We start from the raw sequence: 18,599 nt of genomic DNA, 5'->3' as shown, positions 1-18,599 counted from the left end.
AGTTGGAGTCTCACTCCATCGCCCAGGCTGGAGTTCAGTGGCATGATCCTGGCCACTGCAGCCTCGACCTGCCAGGCTCAGGTGATCCTTCTGCCTCAGACTTCCAAGTAGCCGGAACTACAGGTGCACACTATCACGCCCAGCTAACTTTTTGATTTATTGTAGAAACGAGGCCTCACCAAGTTGGTCTCAAACCCGTAGGCTCAGGCAATTCTCTCACCTCAGCCTCCCAAAGTGCTGAGATTATAGGTGTGCACCACTGTGCCCGACACGATTTTTTTTAACCGTAAAAATGATATAATATCCTCCTCATGGGCCTTCCCCTCTGTCAGTCACCTCCCTCCCACTACCTCCATCTGGTAAGATTCAGTTCTGTCTCCTTGCTACCCTGTGTTCATAAACTAACCTTTCAGTTCACCTGTCAGCACCAGCTGAGAGCCCTGGCCATGCCAGACATGTGGAGGAGAAATCAGGCAGGGTCCCTCCCCTTGAGTTGTACACAGCTTGACCTGAATGTCCTGCAGCCCTTTACCACCCATGACCCCGCTGCAAGAGCCTGGTCCCACTTTCCAAGGCTCCTGGATCTCATTCTCTAAACCCCACATAAGCCAAGGTCCACCCTCCAGACTCAGCCCTCCCTCCTCCCCATGAGACTCTGACTCATCCTCCCACACAGAGGGACAGAGTTCTGGTTGCTCCAAGATGCCCACCCTCTTCCTCTGTCTCTGTCCGTACCCCTTGGCCATCCTGCCCCTGGCTTAGGCTAGGGTACCCTGAGGGCAGGTATGTGTCTCCCAGAGGGAGCACCCAGACTTGGAGCGTGGAGGGTGGTGAGGGAATGGTCACCTACCTCCCCAAGACACAGCTCCTTCTTGATCAGCTCCTTTAGTTCCCACCTACTCAGGGTCAGTTTGCTACCCTCTCTCCCCGAATATTTGTGAAACGTGGTGACCATCGTGGTCAGCGCCTTCTCGAGAGGAGTCTCCATCACGATGTGCAGCTCTGGAGGGGAAGAGGGGACAATCACATTCCTCAGGAAGTCAGACCTTCTTTTCTCCCCACCCACAGCACTATCCCCCCTCCAAGGCCCCTCCCTCGAAGAACCAGAGACTAGAACCCATAATGAAACTGAAACCCATCAACAAGAGGATCCATATACAAGGGGGACCCAAAAAAAAAAACCAGGAATTTTTTTTTTTAATTGTGCTGCACTCTAGCCTGGGCTACAGAGTAAGACTCCAACTCAAATATATATATATATATATAGTGGGCCAGGCACAGTGGCTCATGCCTATAATCCTAGCACTTTGAGAGGCCGAGGTGAGAAGATTTACCTGAGCCCACGAGTTCAACAGAGTGAGACTCCAACTCAAAAAAAAAGAAAAAAAATTGTGTACTTAGTCTTACATGTTTAAACTTCAGTCACCATCAAAGTACTCTATTTGATGCAATATACCTATTGAGACACTTTTTCCACAGCTCAAAACAGTTTTTGGCTTTTCTTTGTTTTTTTTTGGTTTGTTTGTTGTTTTTTTTGTTTTGTTTTGTTTTTTTTGAGTCAGTCTCGCTCTGTCACCCAGCCTGGAGTGCAGTGGCATGCTCAGCCACTACAGCCTCGACCTGCTGGGCTCAGGTGATCCCTCCGCCTCGGCCTTCTTTGTAGCTGGAACTACAGGCCCATACCACCACACCCCAGCTAATTTGATTTATTGTAGAGACGAGATCTTGCCGAGTTGCCCAGGCTGATCTCGAACCCCTGGGCTCAGGCAATCCTCTCACCTCTGCCTCCCAAAGTGCTGGGATTACGGGCACGAGTCACCCCGCCCGGCTCAAAACAGTTTTTGAGCTCATCAATTTTGATGGCTGTTAGTACTTCTGCCATTTTTTGTTTCACCTCTTCCATGTCGGCACAATGTTTCCCTTTGAGGATTTTTTCATCCAAGGAAACCAAAAAGTCACTGGGGCAAGATCAGGAGAAGAGGGAGGGCAGCGCATGGCGGTCCTGCCCTTTTTAGTCAGAAACTGCTGAACACTCAGCACAGTGTAGGCAAGTGCCCTGTAAATCACTCATCATGAAATGGGCAAACCCATCCGGGCTCGGTGGCTCAGCCTGTAATCCCGTGCCTTGGGAGGCCGAGGTGAGTGAACTGCCTGAGCCTACGGGTTCAAGTCCTGCCTGAGCAACTGGCGAAACCTCATCTCTACAATAAACAAAAAAATCAGCCGGGTGTGGTAGCGCGTGCCTGTAATGCCGGCTACTCGGAAGGCTGAGGCGGAAGGATCGCCGGAGCCCAGCAGGTCGAGGCTGCGGTGGCCAGGAGCGGCCACTGCACTCCAGTCTGGGTGACAGAGTGAGACTCCAACTCAAAAAAAAAAAAAAAGGGCAAACGCATCGAAAGATTCTCCAAAAAAAGCTCACTGAAGCCAATGCAGCCTCTCACAACAACACTAGCTGGTACACTGATGCCTAGAACACTTACCTGTGGGGGAAACCTGTATTACAAGGGGCCTGCCCTCCCACCAACAATTCTGGTTTTGGGGGGAGGGGTCCCCCTCATATATCAGGACAGATTATAATAAGACACAAGGCAAACTCTGGAGCGGCCAGTGCAGTGAAAGCGACCAGCCCCAAAGGAAACCACAGACTTTCCCACTTAGGAGTTGTTGAAAAGGCAGCCTGAAACCGGGCTTGGTGGCTCAGCCTGTAATCCCACGCCTTTGGGAGGCTAAGGTGAGTGAATTGCCTGAGCCCGCGGGTTCGAGACCCACCTGGGCAGCGAGACCTCATCTCCACAATAAGTAAAAAAATCAGCCGGGTGTGGTAGCGCATGCCTGTAATTCCGGCTACTCGGAAGGCTGAGGCGGAAGGATCGCTGGAGCCCAGCAGGCTGCGGTGGCCAGGAGCGGCCACTGCACTCCAGTCTGGGTGACAGAGTGAGACTCCAACTCAAAAAAAAAAAGAAAAAAGAAAAGGGAGCCTGAGGCAGAGAGATGACAAGATGACCTCCCCCAAAGAACTGGTGGTAGTTGATAGAACAGATAAAGGCTTTTCCTGTAGGCAGTCAGTTCCCACCTTAGTCACCCTCCTTTGCCCCAGTGCCTGAATCACCTGATAGCAAGAAGTGCCCCATTATTAAAGTGGAGGACAGGGCAAAGAGAGAGTCCAGGGATCAGAGGGGGCTGGGACCGGACCTGGGAGATAAGGTATCAATAGGAACCAGCTGAGAGGTGACAGGCCTTGCCCAGCTGGTCTCCAGTCTCTGACCCAAAGAACTGTGCACACACAGACTGGCCATGGGGGGGCGGGGGTTGGGGAGGAGCCTATCACCATCTCCTGGATCTTTCAGAGCCTGTATCCAGAGAAGTTGCTTGAATGAGGTCCTCAATACCAGCAGCACAGCCACCCCTGCCCAAGGCACTCATGTGGCTCAAACTTGAAAACCACTTCCCCCTAAGCAGGGAAGGAAGCAACACTCACAGAACTGAGGGCCATAGGTAAATCCTGTAGAGAGGCCTCACCACCAGCCTGAAGCTTGCCCTGCAGTCCTTGAACCCACCCTTTGTCTCTCACCAAAATCCTCAGCTTCCCCCACCTCAAGGAGAGCTAGCCAGTTCCACAGTCAAAATCAAGGGCCTCTGGGCATCTGGACTGGTTCCCATCCCCACCTCCACCCCAGAACCGTTCCTTGGGAAACTTTAGCAGCCATAACTCCAAATACTCTGCCCTCTCCTCTCTGAGCACATGCCCACTCAAGGGGCCAGGTCTTCCTTGGAGGTCACCTCGCATGTCTCCCTCATAGGCAGCTTGGTGGACAGGATAGATGGAGGGACAGGGAGATGAGTGGGAAGGACTCACCACAGAAGGGCGAACCCAGAGAACCCAGCAACAGAAACAGCCTCCCTTTCCTCTGCTGTCCGCATTTATTCCCTGGCTTCCAGTGCCCAGGAAACCCAGGAAGGAAAGGGCCAATGAGAAGGAGTCAGGGACATGAGGAGGCCCAGATCGGAACCTCCAGGGATGGGGCTAGGAGAAACCCCCTCGGCCATACTCACCTTCCTTGTTTACAAACACTGAGGTCACCATAGCACACACGTCTTCAGTCCCAGAAACTCCATCCTCGCAACAAAAGCCAGAACTCACAATCTGAAATCTGATGGAACAACAGGCAGAGGAGGGAGGTTGTCGTGGAAAGAAAACCCAGGAGGTGTGGGCTGAACACAGGGCATCCTCTGTGCCCTAGGCTCCTTTCCACATTGGGACCCTCCCCGCATCCTGCCACCCAGGACAAGAGTAGAAGACACATCTCAAGATGGGCAGCAGTGGGGGAAGGTTATTTTCTGCCAAGAATATGGTCGATGTCATTAGCTAGTATATTTTGGAGTTTTGTTTTTGCATTTTTTTTAAGTTGGGGTCTCACTCTGTTGCCCAAGATATAGTGCAGTGGCAAGATCACAGCACACTGCAGCCTCTACCTCCTGGGCTCAGCTTCCCGAGTAGCTGGGACGACACGCATGCACCTCCCCACACCAGCTAATTTTTTTATTTTTTATTTTGTTGTAGACACAAGATCTCTGTATGTTTCCTAGGCTGGTTTGGAGCTCCTGGACTCAAGCAATCCCCCCACCCTCGCTTCCCAAAGTGCTGGGATTACAGGTGTGAGCCACCGTGCCCAGCCACCAGTGTGGTTTTCCAAGGGCTTTTCAAATGAATTATTTCTTCTAAGCCTCACTGATCTTCGTGGGAAATACGTGGAGACTTTTGGCATGGAGGACTGAGAATCAGGGATTGGAGAGGGGATTCAGGGAAGGGTTAAGGGCCAGTGATGGGGTGAGGTTGTGGTTTGGGAAAAGAAGTCCAGGCTTGGGGTGCAGTCATGAACGGGGTAAGAGTTGGGGAGAGTTGCTGGTCTCCCAGGAGACACAGACATTCTACCAGCAACCAGTATAAGAACAGACTGAGTTAGGGGCTTAGTCCTATCACTGCTGCAGTCCCACCCGAGCCTGGCCCTGGTGTCCTCGCTGCCCCCTATGCCACCCCCATCCCAGTTGGTGAAGCTAGACAGGCAGCAGGAACTGGTCGCTAAGCAATGGCAGTTTCCGAAGTAGAGAGTGGTACAGGCGGAGGCCCAGGAGGGCATACTCAGGGAAGGTGGGCCAAGGACAGGAAAGAGGAGGGGGCAGAGGCAGACTTTATACTGAGCCAAAATTCTATCCAAGTCTCTGTAGTCAAACTCCAAGGGAATATCTGGGTCACCTACCCCGTGCCTCTGAAACCTGAGAGGAAATCACAATAGGGATGAGAGGAAAGGGGATGCTTAAGAGGCAAGGGGGATCTGAATCCTCCAGCCTCCAGACCAGACTTCCACATGGCTTTTCCTTAAAGTTCCCTATTTCATCCAGGCATGGCCTTGAAGTCTAATCTTAAGCCATCCATTGTACCCTAAAGCTACTGGCCTTTAACCTACCCTAAGGGGAAGCAACATTATGCCTCATATTTTTTGTAGGGGAAAAGTAATCTTTTTTTTTTTTGAGTCAGTGTCTTACTTTGTCACCCATGCTGGAGTATAGTGGCACAATCACAGCTCACCACAGTAGACTCAATCACAGTAGACCTCCTGGGCTCAGGTGATCCTCTTTCCTCAGCCTCCCGAGTAGCTGGGGCTACAAGTGCTCATCACCACACTCAGATATTTTTTATAGAGAGAAAGAGATGAGATCTCACTATGCTGCCCAGGCTGGTCTTGAACTCCTGGGCCCAAGTGATCCTCACATCTCAGCCTCCCAAAATTCTGGGATTACAGGCATGAGCCACAAGAACTGACCCAAAAGTCTCCCTTTCATTTACCATGTCAAATATGTGGAATTTTGTCTCCAAGACTATGGTTACCTTCCCTCCATTTCCCTCACTCCCACCCCAGCCACTACCCCCCACTCATCCCTTCTGAGGTCCCTTGTCCTTCTCTGAAGGAGCATGATTCCTAACTGATGGCAGATCTCATCCCCGGGACCTTTGCAACAGAGACAGTGGGCTACCAAATGACTCCGTTCTCATACTGCTGCAAATGGCCCGGTCTCCTTCCATAATTCCCTCCCTGATCCATCCGTGGACAGGAAAGGATTAATCCATCACTGTGGTCCGAAGCCAGTGATCTGGAAGAGGGTGGCAGGACTGAGTGCCAGCCCTCCTCCCATCCCACCCTTGCCTACCTACTTCTGCCCTGTGGCTCAGCCCTATGCTGTTTCCTCCAACTGGCTCCCAGGACACCCAGACTCCAATCCAGACCCCAACCAGAAGCAGCTGTGACCTTCAACCCCAGCCTCAGTTCAAGGTCCAGAGGTGGGAGAGATGAGTGAGCTGGTGGAGATCCCACAGCTGGGGCCTTCCAAGCCTGAGGGGTCTCTTTCCCTGCTTTTGACTCCTCCAGAGTCAGCTTCATTGCGTATGCACGCGCGCACACACACACACACACCCTTAGCCACCCCACAATCCTCCCCAGCCTTCCCTGCCCTCCACAACACTACAACTCAGCTCCCAGCACCGCCCACCCCCCAACACATCCCTTAACCCACAACCCACACCCTCAGAGTCTTTCAGACCATCAGCCTCAGAGCTTCCAAAAATCTTTATTGAACTTGTTCAGCATCATACACATGCCTGAAGAAACCAGGGTGGGGCACTGCCCACTGCCGACAGGGAAGACCTCCGCTGGCAGACCCCTGAGCCACACGGAGAAGCCTTCACTTCTTGCGGGGCTGCTTATCGGGGAAGCCTTCGAAGAATTCGTTGCACATCATGGCAATGCAGGACAGGAAGACACAGTACTCCTGGAAGTCCACCTCGTTGTCCCTGTTGCTGTCCAAGTTGCCCATCAGCTTCTGGAATGCAGCTTCATCCGTCCTTTTCTGGAGGGGGAAGAGGCTACTGGTAGAAACAGAAGCCCAGCGGGGACAGCCTGTGCTAAACCAGGTTTCTACCTCCAGAATGGAACTCAAGAAGGCTCCCAGCCACTCAGGGCTGAGCTTGGATGGGGAAGGATGCTCCATGGGTGAGGAAGTCTGAGCACCTGGTGCAATTGACAAACGATGGATCTTCACCCAAAGTTGTTCTAATAACCCAGTTAAATAATGGTCATGAAAGCAATGTATAGAGTGTATAATGCTTGATACAAATGTAAGCTATTGACGGGCTCGGTGGCTCAGTCTGTAATCCCACGCCTTGGGAGACTGAGGTGAGTGGATTGCCTGAGCCCGCGAGTTCGAGACCCGCTTGGGCAACTTGGCGAGACCTCATCTCTACAAGAAATCAAAAAAAATCAGCCGGGAATGGTAGTGCGTGCCTGTAATTCCAGCTACTCGGAAGGCTGAGGCGGAAGGATCCCCGGAGCCCAGTGGGTCAAGGCTGCAGTGACTGGGAGCGGCCACTGCACTCCAGTTTGGGCGACAGAGTGAGACTCCAACTCAAAAAAAAACAAAAACAAACAAACAAAATGTAAGCTATTATTGTTTGGGGGGAAGTCTGTAGGTGTGTGTCTCCACTGCTATGCTGGGTCTTTATATCCACAAGCCAATTAGAAATTCAAATACTGTTCATGGTTGGCGTGATGGGAGGAGTCACACAGTCCTGGCCCAGACCGCAGCTTTGTCCACTGACTACCTTGGGAAGTTACTTCGCGCTCAGAACTTAGTTTTCTCTTCCGTTAGATTGTGCAAAGCACCTGGCAGAGTGTCTGGCCCATAACCGCCCCCCCCATTCATTCTCAGCCCTCTTTCTGCTGGGGGCCAGTAAGTGAGTGGTGGTGTTCCCTGTGTTTCTACCCAGGCCTCCAGAGCACCAGAGCAAGCTCTGTGCACCTCCACCCCTGCCTCCCCCACACACCCCAAATAGATACCAGCTGCAACTGACACTCTGCACAGACTGGTGCCTCCCAGAGTCTTGCCCACCTCTGTAGGAAATGTCCCATGGGGAGTGCACTCCCAGGCACTACCCACTTACCCCCAAGAAGCTGGGCAGCTCCCGGGTCAGCAGTTCCTTGAGCTCAGACTTGTTGAGCTTGAACTTGTCGCCCTCTTTGCCCGAGTACTTATGGAAGGTGGACACCATCACATCTAGGGCTTTCTCCAGGGGGCACGCCATGGTGGAAGTCAGGATCTGGGGACAGGAGGCACAGAGGCACCCTTATCTCCACCCGCTCCCCAGCGATGTGTTCATAATACCCCACTCCCCTCCCACCCCTCAAGAAGCACTTGGTGAGACTGTTTCCATATCAGGAGAGCCCAGGGAAGTGGGGTGCAGCACCTGGCAGAAAGGGTGTGCACCGTGGGGAGTGTATGCTTTGGACAGCGAATATTCGCAGGGCCCAGACAGGGCTCTGTAAACGCAGGCAGCAGACTCCTGGGGCCTCCCTCAGGCCTCCGTGGACAACAGCATTCTTTCCATCCCTCACTCAGCCCATCCACTCCCACAGCTCAGCCACAAATTCTCCGCCCCAGCCATTCTTCTCCCTCCCAGTGCTGGGCTGGGTGTGGCTGCTGGAGGCCTGCCCAGGGGCCTGCAGCGGAAAAAACCAGCTGCCTAGCACCCAGCACAGGGAGGGGCAGGGTGAGGTGGCAGAGGCAGGGGTGCAAGCGGAAGGTGGGTGGGGCGACCTCCCTTGGGCAGGGCTGCTGGGCGCAGGGCAGAGGCTCCCAGGGCACCTCACCAGACCCAAGCCCACAGCTGCCTTCTACCTTCGCTTTGCTTCCAGCACCTGAGTGTGCACACACGGGCTTGTGCAGCCCAACAAACACAAGCCATCATGCCTACCTCCGGGTCACCTACACACCAACACACACCACGGCACCACACACTACAACAACAGCACATGAAAGTCCCAGCATCTGGGAAACACTTGGAGAGAGCAAATCCAGCCACAAGTTCCCTTTTCTGTTTTTTTTTTCCCCTCTCTTATGTGCACATGTGTGAGTGCATGCACACACACGCACACACCCCACCTCAAGCCTCCACATCAGAATCTCATATCTGGATCCATTTTAGCACATCTGGCCCCCTCCAGCCTCCCTTTCTCCTGGCTCTGCACTGGCCTCTGACACCCCTTGCATGCCAGTCAGGCCAACACAACTCACCAGGTCAAGAGAGGAAGCGCTGAGGAGAGAAGGTTGGAGAGAGAAGAGTGGGGAGAACCAGCGGTCTGACCTATTTATACCCCAGCCAGGCCCTGCCCCTGGCAGGGGATGGGGGAGAGCGGATACTGCCGTCCTGCTGTGGGCTGATGTGGGACGTGCCACAGCCCCTCCACCAGCCCAGCCTAGGAAGCCAGCTTCCTGTCCCCGGGCAGGCACAGATGGGCAAGGGGTGACCGCCAGTGGGCACCACCAAAGTAGACACAACTCAGCCTGAGTTTTAAGGAGTTGGGGGAAGGGACAGATCGGGGCGTCGGGGACAAGGAGGAAGTAGTTCCACCAGGAAGGGAGATGGAGGGGCGGTGGGTGACAGGCAGGAAATTGTCCTAGAAATGTGGCTGTCCAGAAACTGAGAGAGGAGCCCCACGCCCAGTGCTGAAAGTCAGCTCAGTCCCCCTCATCTCCCCTCCCCAAAGGACTCGCTGCCATGCCCTTTAGGGGCCGCGGGGGCCAGGAGGGGAACGGGCTAACACCCAAAGGGGACTGTGGGACCACCTCAGGAGTGTCCGTGGGGAAGGTTGGGTGAGGTAGTGATGGAGTGGGTTCGGAATAAGGGGCTCAAGGATGGATGAAAGAATCAGAGAGGGTTTCCGGAGGGGGCAATTAGAGTTAGGATGGGGTTAGGAATGAAGAATCCATGTTGGGGTAGAGTTCAAGACGAAATTGCACAAAATGGAGGAGTCAGGATCAAAGTTAACCTCTCTGGGTGGGCTGTGGACACGGTGAGGGTGGGAAGTGGGGGGCTAAGGCCCCCAGGGGCTACAGCTTCAGGGGTAGGGTCTGCCTCAAGGTATCCCCTCCCCCTCCACACAGGGCACCCCTCCCTGGCTGGGAGCAAACACCTCAGACACCCTAATCCCATTAGTGCTGCTCTCTGGGCTCCCACAGCCCTGGGCAGAGAACAAACACCCCTACCCTACCCACACAGCCCCACCCTCTTCAGAACATCCGATCATGAGGACTGAGTTTCATCTGTCCCCGGAGAACCTCAGTCAGCCCTCCCACCCTCTTTGACAGCCCAATAGGGTTTCTCTCTCAAAGACCCCAGAAAAAGAGAGAGAGGCCCTCTAGCCTTCCCTAGAAGGGAGGACTGGCGCCCCTGTGTTGATCCCACCCCCTCCTGCTGGACCCTGGAGACCATTGCATTTCTACAGAGTCTGAAACTGCCCTCAAGGCCAATGGGAAGCTTCCTGCTCCTGTCCTCAGCCGCCTTCCTCCATTGCAAAAGGCCAGAAAGGAGCAAAGATGTCAGCAAGGACTCTGTTCCGAGGCCCTGACGTGTCCTCTCAGAAGAATAAACCAAGCCAAGCTGACACCGGTTTTTTATTAGGAGTTAAACAGGCCCTTTCCATTATGGCTTCATTTGTGCACACGCTCTGCTGAGCTTCCATGGCCTCAGAGCAGATCCTGCCTCTGCCCATCCACAGTAGGGAAGCCGTAGGGGTGCAGAGGGCGGTGGGGCCCCGGAACTGCCCTATTCCTCACTCGTTGGGCATCCTGGGAAAGGTGCCCTTGCATCTCTGGGCCTCGTGGGTAAAATGAGTTAACAGATCAGGGAGAACCTGGGAAAATCCAGGTTGAAAGGTGTGCGGGAGGGCGGGCAGAGACGGGTGTGGGAGACATACCCAGGGCTAACTCAGGGACAGAGGGTGACGTGTCTGCCTCCACCAGCTGGCCCACCCCTCTGGAGCAGAGGCTACTGGGAGCAGGGGGGCTCTGGGGGGCAGTCCTTGAAGTACTCGTGGCAGTAGAGACAGAGGCAGGCAAGTGAGCGCATGTACTCTGCAAAGTCCACCTCGCAGTCCTTGTTGGTGTCCAGAACATTCATGAATTTGTTGTAGTCACACTCCCGAAACTCGGTCTGTGCAAGGGAGGGATGGGAGGGGTGGAAGAGGCAGAATGAGGAGGCAAAACAATCTGGCACACCACTTCCTGCCCTCCCCTCCCTGGTGGATCCACCCCACCCCAACCCCTTCTGGGGGTCAACCTCAGCCTGTCTGTCCTGATAATGCACCCATTTCAATCCCCCTCCTAAATCCCTCTTCTTGGATCATTTGGGGAATACCTACTATTTGCTACAGAGTGCCTACTATGTGTGAGGTATTCTTCTTGGTTCTCTCCCTTAATCCTCCCAACAGCCCTGCAAGGCAGCAGGTGTGTGACTATCATCCCATTTTATAGATGAGGAAACTGAGGTTCCTGCCATGTTGGTTTCCTTCCTTTCACTCCCTTCCCAAGGTCTAGTTTCCGCCCCTCTTGCTGTCCTATGCCCATGCTTGTCCCTAGGTCTCTCCTCAAAGAGTCCAAGCAGTGTCTCCCGCTGGATGGGGGTGGGGTGGGCATCCCTGGTGCTCACCGGGGTCCAGGTGGGCAGCTCCTTCTGCAGCATCTCCTTGAGCTCTGCCTGGCAGAGCTTGTGCTTATCCCCACGACGCCCTGCATATTCCTGGAAGGTACACAGGATGGCAACAACCGCCTGCTCCAAGGGCCTGGCCATCCCTGCTGTCGGAGGACAAGGATGCAACTCATGGCTGAGGCCCACGCCAGTTGCTTGCTCATTTCAGTTCTCAGTGTTTCCCAGGGACTGCTACGAGACCTGCCTTAATCTCCCCAAGTTTCAGGCCCACCAGCCCCCCTCCACTGCACAGCCCTCCTCAGCCACCCTCCCTACTGTCTCCACTGTTATTTTCCTATGCAGAGGTCTCAAGTTCCCCTCATACCTGTAAACTCCTCAGGGAGAGAGCACCCCACCCCACCACCTGCATGCCCCTCGGGGGGCTCCCTGAGGACTCCCTGATTCTCTGCCACCTTTTCTTGTCTCCAACACCCAGGAATGGCTCAGTTCCAGTCTGCACGACCCAGTAAGACAGCTGCTGGCCCTGGAAGCCTCCTTCCCTGCAGGAACTTGCACAAAGGGATCTTGACCAGCACTTGCTTGCTCTTGGGCCCTTGGAGAAGCTGGGCCCTAGCTGGGAGGGTCAGGCCTGTGAGGAGCACCCCCCATACCCCGCCTTGCCACTGCTCCCCTCACCATGCCTCCTGCCCTGAACCCAAGGAAGCTGCATCCAAAGGAAACCTCTCACCAGCTATGCAACACTGGGCAAGCCATTTACCCTCTCTGGGTCTCAGGTGCCTTATCTGTAAAGTGGGTTAATCCCACTTCACAGGCCCAGTCAGGGATCTGAACCAGATGGCCTCTTGAGAATCAACCAGCAGGTATTTATCAGTCTGTGACCTGCCCCTTCCTGAGATCATCTTCCTGACCTGGGGTTCAAGATGGAAGACTTTCTATAGAGGTATCCACTTCTGTTAGAGGGAAAGCCCTTCATAGAATTGTTCATCTCCTCCTAAACCCACTGTCCCCTCCCACCACCCTTCTGGGGTGATGCCTCCAGCCTGGGAAAACCCTAAGGCAGCCAGGAAGGCAAGAGTTGTTTCCATGTGAGCCCAGTGACTCATTCCTGGGTCTCCTGGGGGACAGAAGTCCTGCAACACAGAACAGCCAGGGCCAAGACTCACTCCTCTGCTGGGAGCGAGTGACCAGTGTGGTTGTGGCTGGCAGGGAAGTAGGGAAATGGGACCGGTTGCCTAGCACTGCCAGGGTCTAATTCTTTTTGTTGGTTTGTTTTGGGGTTTTTTTGTTTTTATGGGTTTTTTTTTTAGTGGAGTCTCACTCTGTCCCCCAGGCTGGAGTGCAGTGGCACACTCCCAGCCACTGCAGCCTCAACCTCCTGGGCTCAGGTGATCCTTCCAGCCTCAGCCTTCCAAGTAGCTAGAACTACAGGCGCGTGCTACCACACCCGGCTAATTTTTTTTTTTTTTTTTTAAGTTGGAGTCTCACTCTGTCACCCAAACTGGAGTGCAGTCACCGCTCCTGGCCACCGCAGCCTCGACCTGCTGGGCTCTGCGATCCTACCGCCTCAGCCTTCCGAGTAGCCAGAATTACAGGCATGCGCTATCACACCCGGCTGATTTTCTGATTTATTGTAGAGATGCGGTCTCACCAAGTTGCCCAGGCGGGTCTTGAACACGCGGGCTCAGGCAATCCACTCACCTCAGCCTCCCAAATGTGCGGGATTACAAGCTGAGCCACCGAGCCTGGCCGGGTCTAATTCTTTGTGACAGCTCAGGATTGGAGCAAGGTGTCTAGGTTCTCAGGAAAAGAAGGGGTCATGGCCTCAGGGAATGAGAAAACTCAGAGGGGCTCAGCATGCTCTCCCGGGCTCCTGACAGCCTGCCTGGCACTGCCACTACTGCTCTTTGAGAAGCACAGTGCCTGGAGATTGTAGGGAATTCTCTCTTCCCCGTGCAGCTCTAGACAGCCTGTCCTCAGGAATGAGGCAAGGAGGAGGGCAAGGAACTGACCAAGGGTCACACCAGAACTTATAGCTCAGTGCTCCCACCCCAGAACTCAGCTCTGCACACCTTCCAGCCCAAACTTCTCAAGGTACCTCCCTGTGCAAGGAAACCCCTGAGCCCACCACATCTGACTTTCCTCACCCCATCAGTCCCTGCTGTGGTCACCTCTCTGCCCCCATTCCAGTCCCTGCGTCAGGAGGCAGGCTGGCTATTGAAGTCCCCTGACTGCCCTGACACGCGACCCAGGGCAGGACCCCAGCAGCTGGCACTCACCGCTGATGCTGGCCGTTCAGCTGTAGAAGCCCAGGGACAGGGTGTTCCTATTTGTAGCTTCCCAAGAAAGGAAGGAGGCAATTATGGAGGGCCTAAGTAGGTCAACACTGAGGATGCCCCCGGGGGACCCCCTTCCCCTTTCCCTCAGCTGCTCCTGTTACAGGCTCCACCCGCCCACCTACCCACGCACACATCAAAGACCTAGTCTGGGCCTCAGACACCACTCCTCATTTATTCCTCCTCTGCCCTCCCCCAGAGCTGGGAACTGAGGACGGCCTCCGTGCCCATGTCCTTCCACCATGGTTGGAGGAGATAGGCCAGGCTAATCCGTCACATCCATCTCCCTGTCTCCACTTTGCAGAGGCACCCAAAATACAAAGCAGAGACACACTTCAGCCTCCCTCAGCCTTCCTCAGCCAATCCATGAAGAGCATCTGGCTAAGCCCCCCATTTACAGATGAGAAGACTGAGGCTGATGAGATACCCTCCCTGCCTGACTCCAAATCACTTCAGTGCTTGGTTGCTTTGGCTGTGAATCGCTTGCTTCCCTGGGGAAAATTATTGTGGGAAGTCTTTGAGGCATAGCAGGAAGGCGTGTTTCTGCCAGGGTCACTTCCAGCAGCCTAGGCTTGAGTTTTCTTGCCCCTCCACCCCAGATGATGTGACTGAATTTGGGCTGCGAGTTCACATAAGAGCTGGGTTCTCCCAGTGGCTGGGTTCCTTGGGAGCTGTTTTTTTTCTTCCCCTGCTCTGTTCAGCACCAGGACAACATTCCTTGAAGTCCTGAGGGGGGCTTCTTCTGGCTTTTATAGCTTGTGTGTAGCCTGTTGGCTCTTCAGCATTATGGAGGGGGTCTCCAGTTTGTACTCCCTCCTTGGGTGAGCCCTGGGCTTCCACTTCTGTCTTCTTCATCCCCCAAAACCATCAAGACCAAAGCTCAGGTTCATCTTGACTTGGCTTGGCCAATGTCCTCACCTCAAGCCATGAGAGGTCCAGGTCCAGACTTTGCTTTCACTTAGATTTTTGACCTATGCATTTTTTTTTTTTTTGAGTCGTAATCTCATTGTCTCCCAGTCTGGAGTGCAGTGGCACGCTCACAGCCACTGCAACCTCAACCTGCTGGGCTCAGGCAATCCTTCCATTTCAGCCTTCCAAGTAGCTGGAACTACAGGCACGTGCCACCATGCCCGGCTGATTTTTTGATGTATTGTAGAGATGAGGCTGGTCTTGAACCCCTAAGCTCAGGCAATCCCCTTACCCTTTCACCTCCACCTCCCAAAGTGTTGGGATTACAGGCATGAGCCACCACACCCAGCTGACTTATTCCTTACTGCCTTGTCAGCTCTTCAATGCTTTGAAAAGATTTGTTTAATTCTATCCAGAATTTTTTGTTGTTTTTAGCTGGAGTGACCACAGACCGCCATATCACCAGAAATAGGCAACCTTTCGTACTTCTTCTGTATTCTCTCCCTCATCCTTAAGCCTGAGAGACCTCCACAGGAAGACAACTCAAGACCCAGTAGAGTGTGGGAGGGAGAAAAAGAGGTTTGAATTCCCAGGCCAATGAAGAAACCCTAATGCCCATGCAGGCAGCCAGAGCATTAATGAACCTTGACCTCGCCCTGGACCCCAGCACCCAAATCTTGCCTGTGCCACTATCTCCTTGGAGACTCAGTCCCTGTGGGGGAGGGGACCAAACAATGGAGAAGGGAGGGGAAGGGATGTGATTAGCCCTGTTTTATAGGCAAGGAATTATGAGGCACAGGGGGTAGAGACAAGGGGACAGTCATGCAGCGGAAGCGGGGGCCAGTGTGGACCAGCAATTAATTCTGCTCTAGGTCAAGCACTTATTCCCACCTGTGATATCCCAGCTTTGCCACCTCTTCTCTCTAGGTTTAATTTTACTCATCTGTCAGTGATGGAAGATAATAATAGTAACTACTGCCGGACACAGTGGCTCACGCCTATAATCCTAGCAACATGGTGAGTCCTCGACTCTATAATAAATCAAAAAATTAGTAGGGTGTGATGGTGCATGCCTGTGGTTCCAGTTACTTGGAAGGCTAAGGTGGAAGGATCACCTGAGCCCAGCAGGTCAAGGCTGCGGTGGTTGTGAATGTGCCACTGCACTCCAGTCTGGGCTACAGGGTGAGACTCCAACTCAAAAAAAAAAAAGTAACCACCTCATACAGTTGTGTGGGGAGCCTAAATGAATTAATATATACAAAGCTCTTAGAATACGCACTCATAGAAAATGCCAGCATGGCCGAGGCAAGAGAATTATTTGAGCCCAGGAGTTAGAGACCAGCCTAGGCAATGTAGCAAAACTTCATCTCTTAAAATAAATAAATAAATAAATAAATAAGCCAGGCAAGGAGGTACATACCTATAGTCCCAACTACTTGGGAGGCTGAAGCGGAAGGATCACATGAGCCCAGGAGATCGAAGCTGCAGTAAGCCCTGGAGATCGAAGCTGCAGTAAGCCCTGATCATGCCACTGTACTCTAGCCTGGGCAACAGGGTAATACTCTGACTCAAAAACAAAAAAAACAAAACAAAGAAAAAGAAAAAAACAGTCATAAAAAAGAATGAAATAATGTCCTTTGCCTGAATATGGATGGAGCTGGAGATCATCATTCTAGGTAAACTGATTCAGAAATAGAAAACCAGCCGGGCTCGGTGGTTCAGCCTGTAATCCCGCGCCTTTGGGAGGCTGAGGTGAGTGGATTGCCTGAGCCCGTGGGTTCGAGACCCACCTGGGCAGGCGAGACCTCATCTCTACAATAAATCAAAAAATTAGCCAGGCGTGGTAGCGCATGCCTGTAATTCTGGCTACTCGGAAGGCTGAGGCGGAAGGATCGCCGGAGCCCAGCAGGCGCGGCTGCGGTGGCCGGGAGCGGCCACTACACTCCAGTCTGGGCGACAGAGTGAGACTCCAACTCAAAAAAAAAAAAAAATAGAAATAGAAAACCAAACACCACATGTTCTCACTCATAGGTGAGAGCTAAACAGTCACAAAGATGGAAATAATAGACACTGGGGACGCCAATAAGGGGAGAGGAAAAGGGAGTTAGAGCTCAGAAACTACCTATGGTTCACAATGTTCACTATCTAGGGAATGGGCCACCTGAGACCCAATTCACACCACTACCCAATAGGTCCATGTAGCAAACACGAATGTGTAATCCCTGAATCTAAAATAAAAATAAATAATGCCAGGCATGGTGGCTCACGACTGTAATCCCTGCACTTTGGGAGGCCAAGGTAAGAGGATTGCCTGAGCCCTCGGGTTCGAGACCAGCTTGGGCAACTGGGAGAAACCTCATCTCTACAATAAATAAATTTTTTAAATTAGCTGGGCATGGTGGTACGTGCCTGTAGTTCTGGCTACTAGGAAGACTGAGGCAGAAGGATCACCTAAGCCCAACAGGTCGAGGCTGCAGTGACCGGGAGTGTGCCACTGCACTCCAGCCTGGGTGACAGAGTGCGATTCCAACTCAAAAAAAAAAATTGTTTTAATAAATAAATAATAAAATAATTTTAAAATAAAAATAAAACAGAGGAATGCCAAAAACAAGCTATTTATAAACATATCAAGTAATATATAGAAAGTAACTCACAAGCTATTTTGGCATTTTCTCTGGGAAAAGCGATTGATAACAGAGAAGGGTAGGGAAGCCTTTTATTTGTTCTATAACACCAAAAAAAAATTTTTTTTTTTTTTGGAGTTGGAATCTCACTCTGTTGCTCAGACTGGAATGCAGTGGCACGCTCACAGCCACCACAGTCTCAACCTGCTGGACTCAGGTGATCCTTCAGCCTCAGCCTTCCAAATAGCTGAGACTACAGGTACACACCACCACGCCCAGCTAACTTTTTGATTTATTGTAGAGATGAGGTCTCACCAAATTGTCTAGGCTGGTCTCGAACCCGTAGACTCAGGCAATCCTCTCACCTAGGCCTCCCAAAGCGTTATAGGCATGAGCCATCGCACCCGGCTTACACCAATATTTAAAACAAATATTAGACCAACCTGGGCAACATGGTGAGACTTCATCTCTAAAATAAATCACAAAAACTAGCCGCACGTGGTGGCATGTGTCTGTAGTTTCAGCTACTTGAAAGGCTGAAACAGAAGGATTGCCAGAGCCCAGCATGTCGAGGCTGCAGTGGCCGTGAGTATGCCACTGCACTCCAACCTGGGAGATAAGAGTAAGACTCCCATAAATTAAGGGCAATCCCCTCCAGTCCCCTCTCCCCTGTGGGAGTTTTCTGTCCTCTCAATAACCTGCTTTCTAAAAATAATAATAATAATAAATTAAGAGAATAAATGTTTTAAAAGTAGCTGAAGAATTTCATTATTGCAAAGCATTGTTGTGACAGTTGAGTCCTAAAACAATCTGCAGGAAAGAAAAGTGACTTGGATTTCATAATTTTGAAAAAAAAATCTTAGGAAGATAAGCTATTAGAATTGATTAAAAGTACATTTGTTTGGGGTTTTCTCTGGGTTTTTTTGTGTGTTTGTGTGTAGAAATATAGTTTATTTTCCCCACATCTCTCAGAAAGAAGTCTCTTATTCTAAAAGCAGTACGATAGATTTTTTTTTTTTAAAGCATGCATGGAGGAAGTATGTGACTCAGAACACACTCAATTTTATGAAAGCTTCAGTTTTCTTACCTGTAAAATAGGAAAATAAAGCTGGATTCTTGTAAAATTCATATTAGATAATGTATATAAAGGGTTCAGCCTATTGGCAGGTATAAAATAAGTACACAAGAAATGTTAGT

General features: G+C 52.2%; 2 protein-coding genes across 8 annotated transcripts in view; both read right to left on the bottom strand.

The window, feature by feature from the left end:
• S100A5 (S100 calcium binding protein A5) overlaps positions 1 to 996 on the bottom strand; it is a 2,745-nt gene extending 1,749 nt beyond the window's left edge. The window contains exon 1 of the mRNA XM_008070572.1: positions 851 to 996. Coding sequence (XP_008068763.1) covers positions 851 to 988 — 138 coding nt within the window. The 5' untranslated portion in view covers positions 989 to 996. The remainder of the gene's footprint in view (positions 1 to 850) is intronic.
• A 5,609-nt stretch (positions 997 to 6,605) lies between these two features.
• On the bottom strand, positions 6,606 to 13,878 carry LOC103273117 (protein S100-A4). 7 transcript variants are annotated; one of them, XM_021718530.1, is made up of 3 exons: positions 13,813 to 13,878; positions 7,994 to 8,149; positions 6,606 to 6,903 (listed from the first exon to the last, which is right to left on the bottom strand). In XM_021718530.1, exons 2-3 carry the CDS (start codon positions 8,132 to 8,134, stop codon positions 6,739 to 6,741), a joined length of 306 nt encoding a protein of 101 aa, XP_021574205.1. In that variant the 5' UTR covers positions 8,135 to 8,149; positions 13,813 to 13,878; the 3' UTR covers positions 6,606 to 6,738. The 7 variants fall into 7 exon arrangements, with proteins under 7 accessions (XP_021574205.1, XP_021574189.1, XP_008068753.1 ...); XM_021718514.1 differs by lacking the exon at positions 13,813 to 13,878 and adding an exon at positions 11,537 to 11,673; XM_008070562.2 differs by lacking the exon at positions 13,813 to 13,878 and adding an exon at positions 9,124 to 9,244.
• Between the last annotated feature and the right edge of the window lie 4,721 nt (positions 13,879 to 18,599).

The sequence above is a fragment of the Carlito syrichta genome, unplaced genomic scaffold, assembly GCF_000164805.1.
Source record: "Carlito syrichta isolate Samal-C Ts95f unplaced genomic scaffold, Tarsius_syrichta-2.0.1 Scaffold111653, whole genome shotgun sequence".
In the NCBI taxonomy this organism is placed as follows: Eukaryota; Metazoa; Chordata; class Mammalia; order Primates; family Tarsiidae; genus Carlito; species Carlito syrichta.
The sequence above is the reverse complement of the archived record's forward strand: the minus strand, read 5'-3'. Positions and strand labels throughout refer to the sequence as shown.

Bases quoted from the DNA above. Each gene is read 5' to 3' on its own strand.
- LOC103273117 (XM_021718520.1), bottom strand. From the start codon at position 9,006: ATGTGGAGGCTTGAGGTGGGGTGTGTGCGTGTGTGTGCATGCACTCAC. The intron at 8,150-8,847 runs GTGTGTGGTGCC...TCCTGTCCCCAG, and splicing joins TTTCATGTGCTGTTGTTGTA to ATCCTGACTTCCACCATGGC. The intron at 6,904-7,993 runs GTAAGTGGGTAG...TTCCCCCTCCAG, and splicing joins AGCTGCCCAGCTTCTTGGGG to AAAAGGACGGATGAAGCTGC.